This window comes from Scatophagus argus, chromosome 9 (genome assembly GCF_020382885.2).
Source record: "Scatophagus argus isolate fScaArg1 chromosome 9, fScaArg1.pri, whole genome shotgun sequence".
NCBI lineage: Eukaryota > Metazoa > Chordata > Actinopteri > Scatophagidae > Scatophagus > Scatophagus argus.
This window is the reverse complement of record NC_058501.1, coordinates 23,668,225-23,682,868: the sequence shown is the minus strand read 5'-3', so window position 1 is coordinate 23,682,868 and position 14,644 is coordinate 23,668,225. Positions and strand designations below refer to the sequence as shown.

At 44.0% G+C, this 14,644-nt stretch overlaps 1 protein-coding gene across 9 annotated transcripts in view; it reads right to left on the bottom strand.

The window, feature by feature from the left end:
* Positions 1-8,189: 8,189 nt before the first annotated feature.
* The window catches only part of cspg5a (chondroitin sulfate proteoglycan 5a), a 46,124-nt gene continuing 39,669 nt past the window's right edge, over positions 8,190-14,644 (bottom strand). For 6 of the 9 annotated variants that reach the window (XM_046400252.1, XM_046400251.1, XM_046400256.1 and 3 more), the window contains one exon: positions 8,190-9,202. In XM_046400252.1, coding sequence (XP_046256208.1) covers positions 9,035-9,202 — 168 coding nt within the window. In that variant the 3' untranslated portion in view covers positions 8,190-9,034. Of the gene's footprint in view, positions 9,203-13,821; positions 13,879-14,644 lie in introns of all 9 variants that reach the window. The other 3 variants (XM_046400254.1, XM_046400253.1, XM_046400260.1) reach the window with 2 other exon arrangements.

Below are 14,644 nucleotides of genomic sequence, written 5' to 3'. Positions count from 1 at the left end.
TCCTACCAGAGACGTGCAAAAACAAGACAGGAGGTATCACTCTGCACCAAAGCGAAAAAGTCATATGGACCGTAGAGAAGCCACTAGCAACGGCGTACTGCTGCAAAAATGCAAAATTAGTTTTGTAAGAGTTTTTATATAAGTATATCTTTCTATACAAAATAGAGAGCTTTAAGACTGAATGATCTGTTTTATGTGTATTTTGTCTTTGGAAAACCATCCACCTAATGTCTGTGACAGAATAGTCTCCATGGTAACAGTTACGTACAACCTTCACAATAGACGATCTTTGCTGGCACATGGCGACTTCTTCGAAACGTCTCTGTTCTTATTAAGTTGTAGACACCGCCTCCTGCTGGTGATACCGTGTTAATGAGCTGGCTAACAGAAGCAGCAGAAGTGGCAGCAGTAGTGGAGCATTCAACAGCAACAGAGACAGATATTTCCCCCAGGAGCTGATAGAAACCAAAACAGAGATAAAAGAGAGTGAATATGGGACTTACATACAATCCCAAGTAGATGATGTTTCTTGCTGGTTGATGCTGGCTGTGTAAAGATGCAATCATGGGCTCACAAGTTCTCCATATCAATGTAAATGATGGTCACATGTTATTGCTAGTTTTTAGGAACTCATGAGGATATACACCTCAGGTATAACATTTTATCATCCATTCTTGAAGATCATTGAAAGGTGTGTGGCTCTGCACAGAAAAGAAAAGCAGAAAACTTTTTCTTGGTGAGATCAAATTCAGGCTAACGCAAGTCATCCATCTCATACTTGTGGTTCATGCAGAACAGCGAAATAAAACATTTTCAAGTAAAAAGGGAGACAGCAACTAGCAACTGATCATTTTTTGAGTCAGCAGATGGCAGCGTGTAACTCTCAAGCAGCTAAATATCAAGCACACCAACACAGTGAAGCTTCATCTTAATCTTTAAACACGTTTCACGTTGACCTACAAAAACACGGCTCTCCAAAACCACCTGCCGGCTGGTGCTTGTAGTTTGGCTCACCTGACTAAATCCAGAATGTTCATGTTGAGGTGCTGCAGAAAGTTAAGCAGTAAAGTCATCAAATCCTGACTTCACTTTGCTTCTCCATCACATCCAAACAAAAGAACACATGCAAATTTACATGTCAAACCAAAAAGAGTTTATTATCAGTATTTTGGTTTTTGGTTGTTTGTTTTACTTGCATAATTAGATTTTTGAAATGTAACATATTATAATTCAGAATAACAAATTAAAGCTGCATTATTTGTTGTTGTTTTGGCTACTTGGGGCCAGCAGAACAAACTGGAAATAATAATAATCTTTATTAACATAGAACTCTTTAAAATGTGCATTACAAAGTACTTCACAAAGGCAGCAAATGAAACAGATAAGTCATGAAATCATTGTTCTAAAATACATTAAAAACAGAAAACATAACAACAAGAGGACAAATAAAAAATAAAAAACAACGTAAAGTCGCACAAAACCAAAACAGGAAGCTGAATGTCTCTAAAAGGCTCCATAGAGCTGAGGGGAACTGCAGAATTGCATGATGGGTGATGGGTTCGTCACAATGAGCGACGCCTTTCATATTGCATGTGATTGATTAGTGCAGCTTTAAAAATGACAACTACAACTCTGTTGTGCTGTCAAAGCGGCATCCTTTTAAAAAACGTGTTGTAACTGACGTTTTCACCACCACAGTCTGAAAAAGTTTGTTTCTAATTTTGGCCAACCAGGTAATCAGCTACAAATTGACTGACACTCAAGTCGAGAAATCAGGTGAACTAGTTTGCTCCTCCAGCGGGGATCAATAAGGTTTCATATAATTATTATGAATGAGTTGAATCCACCTGGTTCAGCGTGCAGACGCAGAGGCGTGCGAGGAGGGTGATATCGAACAAACGGCCTGTTTGCTCTGCTACGATTTCTGTCTCTGCGAAGGCTTTCAGCAGCTTTTTGAGGCTGGACAATCCAACAGTCCCTGAAGTGCTCCTAAGCAAGACACTGAGGTTCAGTACCGGCACAGTCAGTACAGGCTGGTGCAATACTGTTTCAAACAAGTGAAAAAATATAGTATGGATTCATTTTAATTCATTTAGCCTCATCTTGGTCTCAGTGGTTTTACGTTTATATTTACTTCTTTGCAGCACTTTGTAATCTGAAGATAAAATCCAAATCATTAACTTATACACTGAACTAAACTATTATATTCAGGAAAACAGCTGAATGTGTGTGTTCATGTCATTGCACAGCTGTACAAACGGACACCGAACACGTGATTCTTTCGCTTTCTGACAGCTAACAGAGGAGGCCTTTGGTCCTCTATAACAAAAAGCAGTGTCCACTTTGTCACCACGTTGGTCCCATAGACTGCGTTGTCCTGGTCCAACACACACGTGTCTCTACACCGCTACACCGCTCCGCAACTTCCTGTCTCAACCTGACGCACTTGTCAAACTATGGAAGCAAAACCCTGCAGAAATCCTTGTGAATTTTAGTTTCCCTGAATAAAAGCCAACAAAATGCAAAGTATACATTCACAGAACGAGTTTCAAGATAAGCGGGGACGACGCGATATACGGAACAGCTCATCAGGGCGTGTGGGGGTTCGGAGTCCACAGCCTGGGACCCTGAAGCTCGTTGGCCACAGAGGCTGGCAGCGAGCGAGTACTGACGGGGCTGCAAACAGAACAAGGAGGGGACGGGGGGTACATGTCATCCTCCCACCGCAGGACTCGGTCCTTAGCTCTGCTGGGGCCATTTACAGTCTTGGCAAGGGGTCCGTTGGGGATTTGAGGTTTGGTTTTGGGAGTCCTGTAGAGGTAGACGTCATAGCGGGCAAAAGGACCTCTGGAAGACTGGAACTTAGTCCTTTTGGCAAAGCGGAGCTCCAAGTCGATGGTTACCTTACAAGGCAGGAAGAGTTTAGTTACTGACAAGCAAAAGCACAAGCAAATTTATTAAGACAAATGGACGTGTGAAGACAGAGCACATATATATGTATTCAAATTAAAACCATACTAATTGGAAAACACAGACCTACAAAAAGTTCTTGTTCTCTGTTAAATTCTATGACAATCCAGCCAGTAGTTTTTGAGATATTTCAGTCAAGCAACAGACTGAACATCACTGCCATTCACAGAGCCACTAAACACAGCATAAGAGCTTAGCATGGGAGCTAGCTAGTGCCTCAGAGAGAGACAGTAAAACAAACTGCAGAAAGTGACATATTTATGGAGAGCAAATCTCAGGAAACATTCCCACCCACACTCTTCGAGCGACAGGTGATCATTTCTGGTGTGAGCAGAGAAGAACACGACGTCACTGACATAACAGCAGCCGCATCAAAACAACAGGCTGGGACTTTATTTGATCACACAGCCTCATCATCATCATCATCATCAGCAGCAGCAGCAGCGTCAGTCTTTCCTGAAGCAAACAGTTGGGTCACATCACTCTGAGCCCCGTGAATCTGCCGCCATCAAACTGCCCTGCTGCCAGACCAGTCACTCATTCACATGCAGCGACGGGCGGGCGGGTTTACTCTGCTTTGGACTGTTAATGTTTCTCCACATTTCCATCAGAAAGAAGCCAAAGGGTCCTGTTCTGATCGGCAGCATTCCTCAGAGCCTCATTAGTAAACTAGACGGTGCCAGAACGATTCATTTAGCCGTCGCCCCCCCTCCCTTCTCTCCTCTTCCCTTTGGGTTTCAGTCTCTCCTTTCAGGCGGTTTTGTGAGGCTCACTGTGAGCTTGTGTGCGTGCATGCATGTGATCCTAAATTAAGTGCACTTGTGGAGTTTTTCGCGTGTGTGTACATGTGTCACCATGTTTGGTTTGTGCGTGTGTGTGTGCGTGTGCATGCATGCAAATCCAAATGTGTGCATGTTTATGTTCATTTCAGCACACGTGTTTTTTTCTGCACACATGCACTCATGACTTTGTGCGCCTCCATCACACACTACTACGTATGTATGTGTGTGTGTGTGACCACACCAGCCAATCACAACAGCCCCTTCAGGATCCTAACACCATCATTCCACCACCACGTCAGCCAATCACGGGCTGCTGATGAATTCCAAGTCCCAGCAGGTTTGACTCGGAACAGCAGAGGAGAAAAAAGAAAGAAGAGAACATCTTGACACGCCTTCGCCGCGTTCTCCGTTTCCCAGTCCAGTTTTCCTGAACCTCATTCACAGCATCTCAAGGTTCTTGTATTGCAATGCTTACTTTTCCATTTAATGCTCCACTGCACAACATTTGCTAATGGAGTTCCAGCTTCAACATAAAAACAAATAAACAAAACAATTTGAAAGGATGCTACTGATGCCGCAGACTGAACCAGCGGCTCTCAGCCACGTGTCTCCGCCGCGGGGTCACGCACGGTGTGGCCTAAAACTCAACGCTGCAGAAAAGAGCTGCAAATACAGACAGACAACGTGTTTCCAGAGGACGTCAATGCTGAACGCAGCTTGGACACGTTTGTTCTTACCACAGATTGTGAGGACACATAAACGAAGGATGTTCAGTAACTTCACCCCTTCTGGCTGATCGTTTCACTTGCAGCGTGTTGTTTCACTGATGTCTCTACCTTTACATAACACCTTACACCTTTACTGTGCTTTTCTAAAAAACTTTGCACGCACACAGCGACCATCCTGACTGTACTGTACACGCTGGGAGTGAAATGATAAGTTGGTGTTGAGTTATTTTAAAAGCTTTTTTTTTGTTCCCAACAGCAATCAATAAATCAAACGCTCTGACAAAATGAAGAAAACAGTCTGGTGTCGGCTGTTGTAGGCTCATCTCCTTTCAGGACGCCCTACCTGCCCGCCTGTCCTCCTTCCACAGTGCCGTCCCTCACAGGGTCAGGCGGCTACATTTCTGAGGCGATTAAAGCGAGTCAAGCGAGTAAGAATGGCAGAGAAAGTGCAGCCACAGCTTCCCAGCACCAACACGCCAACATGGCCGCCGTGTTGGCTGCACACATGAATCTAACTGAGATGAGTCATGATGAGGCCTGTGTGTGTGTGTGTGTGTGTGTGTGTGTGTGAGCCCTGAGACAACTGTAAGTGACAGCTGGACAGCTGTGTAGGAGAGGATTAGGGTCGTCTGAAGAGATCGCAGGGTTTAACGTTTAACCTGATGTGAAGTTGAGGGCAGTTTCAGTGCTCTGATATGCAACACTTTATTACTAGATGGCCATAAAGCTGCATAAAAGTCACTTAATCTGCATCTGCTGTGTGTGTGTGTGTGTGTGTGTGTGTGTGTGTGAAGGCAGAGAAACTGGGAGGTCACTGAGTTTGGCTCAGTCCGTAGCATCAGAGTGGGTTTCCATGGCAACGGCGCCCTCTCTGTCTGAAGATGCATGAAATCGTCGCCAGCAGCACATAAGTGAGAGTGAAAAAGGGAGAGAGGAAGAGAGTGTTGTAGTGACACGCACACACACCAACACACACACACACACACACGGGAGGTTAATGCGTCCTCTTCCTGCTGTACACGTGGATCAAAGCAGCTGCTGCTTTGCTCGGACGGGTCAGGTGTTACGATGCTGGCGTCCACATTGTTGTGGCTAAAAAAAAAAAAAGCGTAAAAAGCATTTTGTTTGGTTATTTTCACGCTTATTTGGCAAGTGTGAAACAGGATTCTGTCGTTTTATGAATCCTACGAATGTGGTGCAGTGGCGCAAAGTAACTGAGTATGTACTGTACTTACTGTAAGTTCTGTACTAATTTAAAGTACTGTTATATTTCTTGGGTATTTAAGGTAAAGCATGTTTTAAAAGTGTGTGCAGCGTTGGTAAAATGTTTCCTCTCAGGTGGGTGTTTTAAAAGAACAGCTACATGTGGATGAAGCCAGACATGAAGAAAACAGTGCGTTTAAGAGAGTATCCACCTTCACTCATCCCTCCCTCGAAGCTTGACTGACAGCTGACGGCAACAAAGATGGAGGAATAAAATTTAGATGTTAAAAAACACCTTCTGGTTGCTTGTCATGTGTTTTTAAGAATTTGTTATTATTTCTAACTGCATTTGATGGGGCGTAAGTGAACAAGTGCACAAAGGCTGAGTTTGTCACAGTGTCCCCGGCACCTCCCCCCCATCCTGTCCAGCTTCTCACTGTTGGTAAAGTAATGCCCACTTGTTGCCATGGCGTCCATGGTGCTCCTGGCTCCGCTCATTTCGATTCAGAGGACCTTCCTTTGGTGTGCGCGTCTGTGTGGGCGCGTTTGAGCATGTGCAGTCATGTGCTACTGCATGTGCCCACTTCAACAAGTGAGTGTGTGTGTGTGTGTGTGTGTGTGTGTGTGAGAGAGAGAGAGAGAGAGAGAGAGAGAGAGAGAGAGGCTGACTCGAATAAAAGAAGGTGATAATCACAGTTGTTGCTGTTTTTGTTGCTCACCTACTGCTGTTTCCTATTCTGGATTTAAAAAAGGGCTTTTATTCAGCCTTCTGGGGCCCGAAATGTTCTCTTACCCCCACCCTTCTTTATTTGTCTGAAGAAAGAGAAGTGCACCCAGACCTTCCCCCACCCATCAGCATCCCCTCCACCCTGGGAAGGATCACCCACAATAATGCTGTTTAACCCGTTGTTTCTCAGTGATCCAAAGGAGAAACCCGACAAAAGGCCGGCAACACTGCGACCTCATTTGAGACCCATTCAGAGTTGTTTATGACATCACGTGTGTGTGTGTGTGTGTGTGTGCACGCATGTGTGTGTTGTACTTCAATCCCTGTGGGAACCAATTGGAGTTTTATACTTTTGGACTGAGGACATTTCTTATTACACAAGCTGAACTTTTGATTGGTTTGATTGATTCGAGGACTTGAACTGAATTGGTCTAAAATGACACTTGACTTGAGTGTGTGTGTGTGTGTGTGGAGAAAGCGAGTGGCAGCGAGCATGGGAAGCTGACAGATGCTTTGTGCATGTGTGAATGTAAGTGTGCATATGTGTGTGAGCTCTATTGTGGCACTTCAGCATCCTGAATGGAACAAAAAATTCTATAGAGCTGAAACATGTGTGGGAGGTGTGTGTGTGTGTGTGTGTGTGTGTGTGCATGTAAAGATGTATATGAGGAGTTCATTTCTTTATGTCTATTTGAACTCATAAGGCTGAATTTCTGCAGAATTTGTGCTGGAAACAACTTCTGAGACTCTTTACGTACGAGTGTGTTTGCATGTGTTGGTGTGTACTTTTCCCTGTTCATACACTGTGTGGAAGTGTTTTTTATTTGTGTGCGTGTGTGTGTGTGTGTGTGTGTGTGTGCCCAGCTGCAAACAGGGAGGCGTCTCTGGAGGCAGGAAACATGCAGAAGCAGCAGACTGGTACCTGGTGTTGGCCATCGTGATTTATGTGCTGTGAAGATGATTTTCTAACAGCAGACCAAACCAGACTAAAGCTCACAGTCGGACTGTGTGGCTTCATGTTGCACGTCTCACTAGGAAACCTTCACCACGACAAAGTAAAACAACCTTCAGAATAGTTTGGATGTTTCAGTTTCACAAACCCGCAGCTTATATAGTTATTCTGTGCGGAGGTGGAACAAGTACTCAGACGTTGTACTTATATATGTGTAGAAGTGTCAGAATAATAGAAAAGTGTAGTAAAAGTCATGCATTTTAAGATGTATGTGTTATTGGATTACAATGACCGATGAATATTTGGAAAATGTGTAAATCTACATTATTGATTTTATTTACATATATATATATATATATATATAAGGCCACTTACTGGGCTATTCCACAGCTTTCAGCCACACATGTGGGACTTCATCAGCACACTGGGTCGACTGAGATGAGGTTGAAATGCTTTGGTTACTTTCAGTTAGCTTAACTTTGGTATTGTGGTCATGTGATACCTCAACATCTCCACGACACCTGAGACGACTCCGTCCACCGATGAAGGCTGTGAGATGTGGCTGAAAGCTCCGGAGAAGCCGTAGAGGTGGATCTTGTTTGAGCACTAAGAATGAGACTTGCAGCTCATATGGAAGCTTGTTCTGATAACATTTTACTCATGGTGTGTGTGTGTGTGTGTGTGTGTGTGTGTGTAAGCAAGGACGCACAATCACAGCAAGGATCTAAGAAGCTGCGTTCAAAGCCATGCAGAGTGTTGGAGTTGGGGAAGCGAGGACGGCGTGGGGGGGAGGGGGGACGCTGAGGAAAACACAGGATCCACAGAGGTCATGTTAAAAAGGTTTATTTCAACAACTGTCTGAATCTTGTTTGTTTATTCTCTGTTCGAAGTCCCAAAAAAGTACAAAATAAAACAAAAAAACAAGTACATCAAAGGATTAGAAATCACATCAATGAAAACCAAGACACATTGTGTTGCTTCTTTTTAAATCAATCCAAGCAATTTTTTTCCCCAATATTTATACATACTCACTGGATTAGTCAGACAAACATCAAAACCTCTCAATAGCTTAATCTTACTTTTTCTTTTTTTTTTACAATGACGTTTTACGTACGTTTTAAACTTCTGTATGATTTCTTTCTTTTTACAAAATACACCAATGCAGGCAGGGGAACGTGTGTGTATACATATAAGTGTGTTCATGTTTTCATCTTTTCATTGTATGTGTGTGTGTGTGTGTGTGTGTGTGTGTGTGTGTAGGTAAGAGAGATAAGGGACAGTAAAGTGACAGTAACAAGGGGGGCGGGGCTGCGAAACAGGGGCGTGAGTGGATGTAAGGGGGGGTTGCAAGGCGGCGGCAGGGTGAGGCTGATGGTGGGAGGGGTTACTCTCAGCTGGGGCGGTGGTGGCGGCGACGGTGGTGGTGGTGTACGTATTTTTGCAGCGGCTTGGGCCGCTCGGTGGCAGTGTTGCCGTGTCGGAGGCGGTTGCAGGTCGGTCTGCTGGTATGTTGGCAGGCTGGTTGGTTGGTTGACCGGTTAGGCGCACTCGGCAGCGGACGGACAGACGGAGAGCAGGGAGGGATCAGGGGGCTCCCGTTGCCGGCGCACCTTGTCGTTATCGGTGTCGTGTTGTCAGGTTGCTGGGGTTGTTTTGCTTTGTTTTTACATTTTCACATCATGTTGTTCTGCAGTGAGTTTACCTCCGAGGAGTTCTCCTCGCCCAGGACCTTGTGGTTCTCGTGTTTGGGGGTCAGAGAGTTGTGGATGTTGAGGGAGTCGTCCTCCTTGGTCGGGGCCTTCACCGGGTCCTCCAGCTTGTTCTGGGAATTAGGATCATCCTATCCAGGAAGGGGTAGAGGTGGAGGAGTGGGGGCAAAAAGTACAGTTAGAACCACAACAGTTTCGTGCTCAGCTGCAACTCTGATCCCGCCAACTGGGTCAGTTTGTCTTTTGGTCATTTGATTTTCATTTCAAAACACGGAAACTAAATTTGAAAGTTTTTCAGACCCAGTTGGCAGAAAACCTAACCTCTGTATTCTTTTAAAGCCTTTGCAAATTCCAACCAATCCAAAAGAAGCAGGGAAACAGCTCTTCATGTGAAGGAAATGCATCCATATTGGACGATTCTGCACCAGTGCCAATTCAGTAAGTCCGTCCTTCATGTAGTGACACTAACCACACCTAAACCGGAGTTTATTCACCTCCAAACTCCAGCAATGGACAGGAAAATTGCTGTCACTGACTGTTTTGCAGAATCGCCCAACATCGACGTTCTTGTCTGGTAACTGGATTGAAAATAAAAAACCCAAAGCTGAACTCAATATGCTTTTGAAGAATCCATGAACCTCGAATTTTAATCTTTTATTTCATGCATTCCAACAGATTTCCATGTTGGAAATCCTCATGTTTTAAAGAACCACAGCAGTGTGTTTACAGGTTTTAGCTCTTCAACTACAAATCTTTACTTTTCTGAGTGCTTGCTTTACAAATTTAGATTTTATACAGACACATACAGAAACTGATGGTGGAAAAAAATACTTTGATCTTTGTAAAACACAGAAGCACCGTTTGTTGATGTCGAGCGTATTTCGTTTGTAGTAAAAGGGCTAAAACCTGTGAAAAGAAGCACAGGTATGGTACTTTAGAGACAGTCCAGAATGCAGCAAGATACCATAAAATAGTCAGCAAAATCAAGCTGCAGCTATTGTGTTGTTACTTCAAGCAAAAGCAGTTTTAGTAGCAGCCATTTGACTGGTTTGGAGGCTCCACTGTTTGATAATCGGCACGCTCGGCTGGCATGTTGTGAGGACACAGTGAGGCGAGCTGCATGAGCGACGCTCCCAACCCCCCCTTTTCAATCAACCCAGGAAGCTCATGCACATCCACATGCAAGACCCTGAGAGCTCGTCCCCATGTGCAGTGACGATCGCTCATGCAGAGCCCCCGTCTCCTCCAGCTTCACCTCCACCTTGCATTTATCGTCTCAAAAACAAAAGAAAAAGAAGACAAATAAAGTCCCTGGTCTCTGATCTGTGGGTACCACCATCAGACATACCCAAACAGTTACTGGGAGGGAAAAAACCAACGTGTTTAAGAGCTTTCAATCCAATTCATCTGAATCTAATTAAGGTCAGAGGGAACAAATTGATTGTGGAGTTCGTTTTAGCTCTGTTTTTCCAGCCTCTTATCCTCATTAATATTGCATGGCATCATCGACCCTGCTGCACCCAGGCATCCTGGGGCGTCCATCTGAACCTCTTCGCCCCACACACACACACACACCCTTACAAACACACAAGTGGAGTATGGTGAGAGAGACACATTCATTCATTCACACACTCACACACACACATCAGATTCCAGACCCTGAGGCCTGTGCCATTTACAAACACCTAATTGAATGTTTGCGTTTGAATTAAATGGCACTTTTGAAAAAGGAAGAGCAGTGAGAGCATTTACCCGATGGCTGCTGGCCTAGATAGTAACTTCAGGCAGGACGTGTGGATACGTCACTTCCATGGTTACAGGATAGGGGCCCTCTGTCCTCCCGTCAGCGTGAAACTGGAAAATGTTTTTGTTTGTTGGATTTTGTTGTTGTGCATGGGTGGAGGGGGGGCGGAGGGTGGGAGGCACAGAGTCACGAGGACTTTAGAGTGGGTGTCATTTCAGGGGGTGTGGGAACAGAGATAAACAGGGTTCTGATGATGATGATGATGGAGGCACATGGACAGTTCCTAATGTCCTTTTGTGTTTTACTGGGCTGCTAACGGCGGACTGTAAGTTTGTTTCAAGGAGCTACATGACCAGAGACACAACAGAAGCTTTTGTAATTTATAGCAGGTGGGAAAAAAGCTTTTCCAACACGTTAATCTTTAAGCTCCTATACGTAGATTTTTTATGTGTTTAAAGCCAAAACTTCTAAACAGCTGGGAGGGCATATGTTTGCAGATTTGTTTTGATGGGGTTTATGGGAAAATGTGGTCTTTAATTTTAGCTACAGATCATCTCAGTTATGGTGCACAGAAATAATCAAATTCCAAACTAACTTAGCCAGACCGTGTATATTTATGTTAAAGTTGAAAAGTGCAGCTTAACTTCCTTATTATTTGTCTCTGATTGGATTCAAAGTGGAGGCAGGAGTTCTGAGAGTTTGTGTCTGGTTCAGTATCTTTATTCAGCTCTTTGAATTTATAGCATTTGGGAGTCAGTACACCTGCATGTTTGTTAGCTTTTGTTATTATGCACATAAACTTCAGATTAAAATATTTGTATTGTGTGAGCCCTTGTTTGTGCTTTGTTTGTTTATTGACTCGTATTTTTGTCTGAGTACACATTCATGTTTGCATTTAAGAGTGTGTTTGTGTGTGGTACCTGTGCATGTCTGTTTGACTGGCACAGCCTCCCGATGTGAAGTGAGACGTGGTTTATACTGGGGCACGACGGTATGAATCAGTCCTTCAGTAACAGCTGGACAGGACGACCGTCTCTCAAACACTGAACTGATGCAAAGTCTTGGTTTGCCTCAAAGGTTTAAAATTCATCTCACACTTTCTTATAAACTTTGCACTCTCTCCTCTGAATACCCTGCAGCTTGAAGGCTGTTCCTCTGTAAAGTCTTTTGGCGCAGTAAAAGTGATGTCCTTTAAATTTGCTTGGAAAATCTGAACTGTGCTTTGAGCCGTGATGCCAACAGTGCTGCTCATGCTAACATCCTCGGAGAGCAAACTTTCAAAGGCTAAAGGAAAAAATGTTCCACATACATTTGGAGCATGTGCATGTATTCAAATTAAACGGACAATTTAGACATTTATTTAATGCATAATATTACTGCACGACTGCAACATTTGGACTTTTGGATCGATTCAGTTTCAATGACAGCTGATTCAATCGATGGAAATGAAATCGTCTTAGCAATTATGGCCAGCTCTACCCAGTCAATTCATTTTCAGTGTTCAATTTATTTAGTATTGATAAAAAAAAACAATTCCATTTCAACATTTGCTACAGACGTGACAGCGTGGCTGAACTCTGCTGAGCTGCTGTGGGGAAAAGATTGAGGACAAGAGGGTTCAGTTTGCCGCAGTGAGCCAAGCACAAAGCATCCTATTACTGCAGGGAAACATAAGTGCTTTTGGTGTTATTGTTCAGAAATGACCGGTGTGTGTGTGTGTGTGTGTGTGTGTTTGTACTGGACGCATGCAAAATGTCTGTGTGTGTGTGTTTTTACAGGGTTGTCTTTTTCTGTCTTTGTTTATGGTTCAGTTTCTCTGTAGATTCAATCTTTTTTCCACCAGCTTCAGGGGTTTTCTTGTTTCATTTATTGCCTGCGTGCGTGTGTGTGCGCGTGCGTGCGTGCGTGTTGTCTGTCTGGATGTGTGACAAGGTCCTCACAAGGTCAACAGTTTCCTGCCACAGAGGCCGATGCAGCTTATGTCCGTTATCAGTCGTTGATTCACGTCTGTCAAAGGGCAGTTTCACACAGTTTTCGTGGTTTTATCGAGTAGCCGCTAGCAGCTACACAGATCACTTCCAGCTCCCACTTCTGTGAACAGACAAGCCTGATTCTACAATCACTTGTGATGCTGCGCAAAAATATAAATAAAAATGAAACAACAAAATCTATCTTTTCATTTATCAGTTGAAAACATAATGTTTTAGCTCATCAGCTTCACTGATTTTGTAGATATATGCTCATGCTGAATTTGATGCCAGCAAAATGTTGGGACGGGAGCAACAAAAGACTGGGAAAGTTGTGCACTGCCCATAGGACACCGGTTTGGAACAGTCCACAGGGAAACAGGTTGACTGGTAACAGATGATCATGACTGGCTATGAAACGGGCATCCTTTAAAGGCTCGTTCACAGGCGAGGATGAGCCGAGGTTCACCACCAGCTTGTGACCCGGGCTCAGGAACACTTTGTGAGACTGTTGTTATGTTCACAAATGATTGTGTTCTGTTTTTATTTACATTTTACTCAGCATCCAAACTTCTGTGGAAGCAGGGTTGTATAGAGCAGGCGGAGTTCTCTGTTAATAAAATCTGAACCTGTCTTTTAATGTGATGTATACAAGAAGATGTTTTACATTGATTCTTTGGTGAAAACATAACCCATACTGGTGTTTGTTTGTATTCTTACGAACATTAACTGGAGCTTGTAGTTAACTGTTGGTATGTGCTGAGCATCTGTCAAGAATTGTTTGTAAATCTAATTTTATACATCGAAGTGATGAATTGTGTTTAAAGGCAATTCAGTTCTAACAGAAGACATCATTTGTGTGGGTTTGTCTTGTGTCATGATTTTATGATATATTTTAGTCTTCATTAATTTGCTGGGAGGATTGATCCACTGAGAGCTGAGAAAGGAGTGATTGACAGGGCCACAGTAACAATGAGAGAGCTGTTTGGGGAGGTGAGAGGGGGGGCGTGACTATCTGACATTTGGGATTTGGTCTTACCTCACAGTCGGACTCCTCTTTGGTCTTACACTCCCAGGTGTATCTGCTCATGGTTTTCTGAGGGGAGGGGGATGGTGCAAAGGGTTATACTCCTCAAAACCATACAAGGCATCCTCAGAGAAAGAAAGACAGGTAGGGACGGACAGAGGACGAGGAGAGACTGATCAACAGAGAGAGACGAGTGGGAGGAGCGACAGGTCAGAGACAATGCAGAGAGATTAAGCAGAGAGAAAGATGGAGAGAGAAAGGGGAGACAGACAGGAAGAGATAGAAGCAGACAGATAAAATAGACAGAGATCGAGTGTTGGAGACAGAGACCAATAGCAGGAGTAACGAGACTTCCTCTCAGACGACAGCTGATATTCCCAGCTGGCTACAGTGTCTCTGAGGCAGAAACCGACTCTGGCCGTTATTCTGTGTTTTCACAGTAAATACACATTTGATATTTCTAGAGAGGCTCTGCGCCATCATGACACTGGGTTATTAGCTTGGAAGGGAACTGAGGCTATTTGCTTTATTAGTGGGTGTATTTAGGGGACAACTGGTGAGTTGGTATGGTTTGTGGTCTGGGGCAACCTACTGTAAACGTTCAAGTGAGTTTTGTACGTGGTCTGAACGTGTTAGAAAATAAACCTGGGCTGAATAGTAACTGGAAATCTGCTGTTCGTTTCAGGCTGAATGGATGGACAAGACGGCAGAGTGTGCCACATCTGGACCACACTGATCCATGCCAAGCCTGGCCGCCGGCCAAAGTTTACGCCAAAGTTTTTAGGACTTTTCTTTGACTGACTCATTTATCACAAGGGTTGGGGTTTGATACAGA